Source organism: Rhinoraja longicauda, chromosome 17 (genome assembly GCF_053455715.1).
Source record: "Rhinoraja longicauda isolate Sanriku21f chromosome 17, sRhiLon1.1, whole genome shotgun sequence".
Taxonomy (NCBI): Eukaryota; Metazoa; Chordata; class Chondrichthyes; order Rajiformes; family Arhynchobatidae; genus Rhinoraja; species Rhinoraja longicauda.
The window spans coordinates 29,904,849-29,910,848 of NC_135969.1; the positions used below are offsets into that span (position 1 = coordinate 29,904,849).

At 40.0% G+C, this 6,000-nt stretch overlaps 1 protein-coding gene across 7 annotated transcripts in view; it reads right to left on the bottom strand.

Moving 5' to 3' along the window:
- bsnb (bassoon (presynaptic cytomatrix protein) b) overlaps positions 1-4,207 on the bottom strand; it is a 299,861-nt gene extending 295,654 nt beyond the window's left edge. For 4 of the 7 annotated variants that reach the window (XM_078414467.1, XM_078414461.1, XM_078414463.1 and 1 more), the window contains exon 1: positions 3,986-4,207. In XM_078414467.1, the coding sequence (XP_078270593.1) occupies positions 3,986-4,143 (158 nt within the window). In that variant the 5' untranslated portion in view covers positions 4,144-4,207. Of the gene's footprint in view, positions 1-1,074; positions 1,107-3,067; positions 3,109-3,222; positions 3,298-3,985 lie in introns of those variants that run through there. The other 3 variants (XM_078414465.1, XM_078414464.1, XM_078414466.1) reach the window with 3 other exon arrangements.
- Positions 4,208-6,000: the final 1,793 nt, after the last annotated feature.

The following is a 6,000-nucleotide window of genomic DNA, read 5'->3' on the forward strand; positions in this document are numbered from 1 at the left end:
GTTCTTTCGAGACCTTATCTATGCTTATTCTACATTCTCAGTCTAAACCGTAGCTTCGGCAGAATGAAAAGGTTGATTCGTTCCGTATGATTCTGAAATTAAAATATTTGGTGTTTGTTATAAATTGAAAATCTTTGTATTGAGGAGAGATGCACGTTTATGGTTTGGGAAAACAGGTTTCATGGCATTCCTATAGGTTTATTTTCAAGTGACTTGAATATTAAATATATTTTCCTATCTGGTATTTTCCAAATTTCAAAAGTGGCCATTCAAAGACCACTTGCTTTTAGCATTAATGTAATCTGATGTATCAACAAATTTGTGAATATGGCATTATTTGACAATAACTGGAAAGTCCCTAGTCAAATATTAGTAGGAGAAAGACCATTTTCCCCTCAAAAATAAAATTACTAATACCTTTGATTATCCAACAACCACTCCTGGAAAACAGCCACTGACAGAATACAGCTCCTCCATGAATTTCTTGATAATCAAATAACCTTACCACACTCATGAATACATGTTAACTTGGACAAAGGGAATCAATGCCTGTGCAGCCAACACTACCAGTCTCTTGGAACACTTTGGCAAGAGATTTTTTTTGCATTGAAAATTGGCAATGAGAAATCAAGATATTTCCAAGGCACTTTTCAGCAAATGCATTACATCAAATCTTTTTGCCAAAATTGTATACTTGAATTTCTTACATTAAAGTTCATGGTTACTGAATGCTGCAGAATGTAATGCTCCCACAATATAATGGGAATATTGCAAATCAAGGACATTCTTTGATAGAAAATGACAAGGCATTTCTTTAAAAATCAGGTATTAATACAATATCACAGAGATAGAAATGGACAGCAACAGATCAATCTTGCTATCACGAATAGGCTCTTACTTTAACACCAAAGGCAGGCATTGACTCAGCTACATGAAGTAAATATGTCACCAAGTGATGGATGTTCTCATAAAACAACGAAGGAACCTTCTATTTTTCAATATCTAAAAATCAGACTTTTAAAGAAAACCTAGACTACTTTATGTTATTAGAACCCAGTTAACCAAAAAAGGTACCTCAAGATGCATCTGAAACACACACTCCCTTCCGCCCGTGTTCCATACCCATTTCCCAAAGATCTCCTCCTTCCAAGCCCACAACTCCAGGAAAATGTTTTAATTATCTAATCCACCTATTGCTTGTTGAAAGAGTGCGCATTTATATAACATTAAAACATCTTATCTAATGTATCCAGTTTTACACCACTTGCCCTGGTTGATTTTTTGAATGTTGGCTATTTTTAGTTAGTTTTAGTTTATCGTCGCGTGTACCAAGGTGCAGTGAAAAGCTTTTGTTGCTTACTAACCAGTCAGTAGAAATACCATACTTGATTACAATCCATCCATTTACAGGTTGATAGGAGAATTCTTCTAACATGCCAATGACCGTTTTACATTTGATTAAAACATATGGAAGATGGATTTCAACGTTAGGAATATCTGTGTGCTATCAGAACATTGATATAAAACCTGCATGGTCTTGCCATTATGCAATATTTCAGGCGTTCAAAATGATCTTTATATTATTGTATTCCTTTCAGACTTTATGCTTGATTACTTATTACGGGGAGCTGTATGATCATGGTGCAGCAGTAAGCATTCATATTCATTCTATGATCAAAATACAATTTTAAATGACGTTCATACAGCATTATATGGCCGTGAAACAGTTTATCATTTGTATACTATTCTGCTTAGCTCCTAAACTACAATCATGTTTTAACTGAGCTGTTAATGATTTAACTCTGATGCTGACTTTATTCTGCATATCCCATATTAATTTCAGGCTCATCAGCCTTGGTCTATTCTACCAAGCCTTCTGACATCCTTTCGCTTCGATTTTTAAGGAATAGTAACCTAGCCAAAAGATGCAGACTTGTAAATTATTCCTCATTAAAATACGCTACGGCTGCCAGAAAAACAAAATCAAAATCCAAAGACTCGGATTTCAAAACTGCGGAATTGGGGGAATGAAGCAAGGTTCGCCGAAATGGTGCTGAAATGGACAGCTCCCGACGTCGATCTCGATGGCGCGTAAAGATTGCACTGCCTTGCACATACAAGTCGATCTCAAAAGCACACTAACACTGCAACGGACAAGTCCTACCGAACACAATCTTATCTAACGTAGAATTGCTGAGACACATTCTAAAGCAAATTGTGCTGCTGCCAACGTGGTTTTCGGTCGATTGCAAACACACGAGTGGTTCTGAAACGGACAGTTCCAATTAGCTAAGAGTGCCGAGGGAGTCATTATTACATTGAATTGAAACTGCTCCTGATGCAGACCACACGCTACTTAGAAAAAAATACTGCCAACATGACAATTCCAACCGATCACAGGGCGACCCTATAGACATTTGAAACATCGAATCGGAATGCATTAAAAACCGAGACGTTAATTCCAGATCACAGCGCAAATTATTCATCTGTACCGTTGTCGCAAAATGAACCGCTCTGTTGGTTTAAAAGAAAGCCAAATGCTTTTAGATTTCAACTCTATTTACCCGGAAATATGTGACAGGTTGCATTCAAAGCAGTGACAGACACAATCGTTTTAGATTAATGTTTCAATTAACCACCCCAGCGTTTAGAAAGGGTTTATAAATTGACATCCGTTACTTTATCCCTATTCCGCCCGCTTCAATCTTTCATCTCCTCCCGTTGGAGATTTTTCTTCCCCTATCCAAAATAAAACGTCCACAGCGGACTTCAATTTAACTCCCATACAATTGTTAACTGCGTTTATTATGCACAACGAATATATTCAGAGAGGGATTGGTTATATCACTGCCAACTATAGCAAATGCAAATTAAAAAACTTCAATGATTCGATTTCGATGAACTTGATAACACTAAAAGTTAACCATTTCTGTAACACTGCCGTATTTCATAATCTATGGTTCTGAATGGAGAGCTACATCTGCCGCCAACACTCGAGCAATCCTCTCTTCAGCAGAAAATTATCACGCTAGCTTTTTACAAGCATTGGCTCAGTGATTTTTTTTACCGTGTCTTGAAACGTGCTTTCTCAACCAGCCATTCCTCGTTTCGTTGTCAGAATACAAAAGGTAGAAAATGTTTCAAGATATGATTTACAGCCCCTTGGTAGTCATCTACAATCTCCTTTGAAAGACGCAGAATTCATTCAAATGCACATCTTACCTAATAGAACGACACTCATCCGTGAGTTTCAAAGTTTCTATTCCTGGATGTGTCCTGATTCACCAGATCTTTCCCACAATAGTTATTGCACCCACATGCTCACCCTCTCACTAGTGCCGTTTTATGTGTTGCTTTTTCTCTGATCTACTCCCAACGTATTCTCTTTTTTCGTCGTCTGTTGGCTGGCAGTTCATTGCTGCATTTCATTGAGTTTGTAATACAGCGCGACCCTGCCCTCCTTCTCCCTCTCCATTATACATTCGGTAGTATTCTAAAATGCAAGACACCGACGCCTCTCGTGATTTACATTGCTGTGGAACTCGCCGAGTGAAGTCGCAGGCTAGACTAATCCCATTGCCCGTTTACTGGGCACCTATGACTATGAACCATGATGGTCGTTTCCGGACACTCGAGACATTGCATTACTCCCGGGGCAATCTTGGAAGAATTTATCTCTCTTCCCCCGAGCAAACCTACCTGAGCTTTGGCTCAAATGGTTGAAGATCTAACTTTGCTGGTTATTTATACATTCGCTGTTGCAAAAGGAGAGAAAATGAGCGCTGGTGTCAGCGAGTGCAATTATCACCTGGACACGGCTACTTCCTGCTTGCAGCCTCAGCGGCGGCTGCTGGTCCGCCCAGCACCTCCTGGCCGGGCCTGTTGCCTGACCTCGGTGATTGGCGTCCCCCGCCTGCTCCCTTGGTTATCGTGCCCGTCCCCCCCTCTCCACCTCACCGCGGTCCCCGACCCCTCCGCCGCTCACCTGCCGCCTGCCGTCGCTCGCCCTCCGGGCGCTCCGTTGGGGGCCGCGGGTGTTTTCAGCGGTTGTGCGCCTCCTCCTCCTCCGCCGCCGCCGCCGCCCCCTCCCGGCGTGGATACCGGGTCCAGCTCACCGGTTTCCAAGCTGTTCTCGTTACCCATGTCACCGAGGATCTGGCTCTAACGAAGCTCCCGCTCCGCCATCAACACCATCTTCAGCTCTGCTCCCGGAGGGGCCAGTGCGCCTGCGCCGCCAACCGCCGCTCCCTCCTCCCCTGGTACCCCGCGCATGCGCGTCGGCCGCCTGGCGCTCCCCTGTAGTACGCGTGCGCAGTCGCCAGCCATCCGCAACCTCTCTGGCTGATTCCGTTCTTGTGAATGAACTGGAATATCCCGCACAACCCATTCACACTCTTGGGGTGCTCTTCCTCCTATTTACCTGTAGATTAATCAGACAGATTTCCAGACCAGAAACAAAAACAAATCTGGATAATATCATTTGTGGTGAAGGAAATTGTTCACGCTGGACATTGATTCCGTTTGAACCAAATATCGGTTAAGTGTACCGAGCCAACCGTAGTATTTTAGTCCTTGCGATTTATATTCCGAAAGATTTGGGGTTTTCTATTGGAAATTGGGCAAACATTTGGGAATGAGTTACGGAGAAATTTCTTCCGTCCCTGATTTGTAAATCTATGTATTTATCTATTCTAGAGACCTGCATAAATTCAACAGTGATTGATTATAAACGCCAAAAATCAATAAAAGGGACAAAAATAAAATATTGCGCATCCTAAAACAAAGATGATCAGCAACATGTACGAGAGAAACAGATAACATTTCAAGAATACATGGTTTCATTGGTAAAATATACAAAGTTAAGGTGACAAGTAGAACAAGAATTTCATCAAATGCTAAAGCAGGTTTGTGAAAAATAAACCATTTCCTATTATTAATCCATTTCCTTATTATGTCTATTAAAAAAGCATAACCTGCACATCTTTCTCCCAAGAATATTATTTTATCCAATTTCCCCTGTATGTCTTCATATCTTCAAATTCAAACCAAATTTGTTTGGGAAGTGTGGTAACTATTTATAGGCAAATAACGGAGCCAATTTCCACATAAAATATATTGGACCATGTGCTTTAGATACAAACAAATTATGGCAAATATAATCATATTAAGTTACTATTCTTGAACATATTCCTTTGGTAACAAAATACGTCAGAGAGAATTTCACCAGAATAGACATTATGCCAGATTTTTCTTTGGGAAGCAAATGAGCTGATTCCTCTAATTGTTCATGTTCCTGTGAAAATCAACAGGCCATCTGGTGAACAGATGATGTACATTTCGGATCTATTCAGAACGAGCATCTTGTTCTGAAACGGTTGGAATAAATTGAAATACTGAATTCAACATCATGTGCCGTTAACTATCTACTGTAAATAAGAGGGATAAACAATACACAATGAAAGTTCCATATTTATTTTCAATTTGGAATTGGCAGATGAAAGTTAATTTTCAATGTCAGACAATTAGTTTGGCATTAATAATGCTTAACCACATCAATTAAAGAAAATTGACCCTGGAATAATCTTTAAGATTTCCTGAAGAACTTAGTCCACTTCTAAAATATATGAACAGGAACTGCAAAACATTCAATGAAGCAAGTTACCATTGTTTGGGAAGAACTAGAAATCTCCAACAGCAATCTTTCCTTTTCTTTACATATACCAGATGACAAGAAGTTGACAAGCTAAAAATATTTGATTTTCATGTTACATTGTTTAGAACTAGTTTAGAAGACTGAAATAAAAATCACTCCATTGGCATAATGATCATGGAAATCACGGAAATAATCTACATTAGGTTGCCAATAAACAAACAAGATATTCTATAGCCCAAGCACTGAGAGGTGGCAAGGTACCACAGATGCCTAGGCCCCAGGGTAGTTCTAAGCCCCCATGACCAAAGTAGTTAATGGATCTTGCCAATAAAACTAAAACTCTCAGT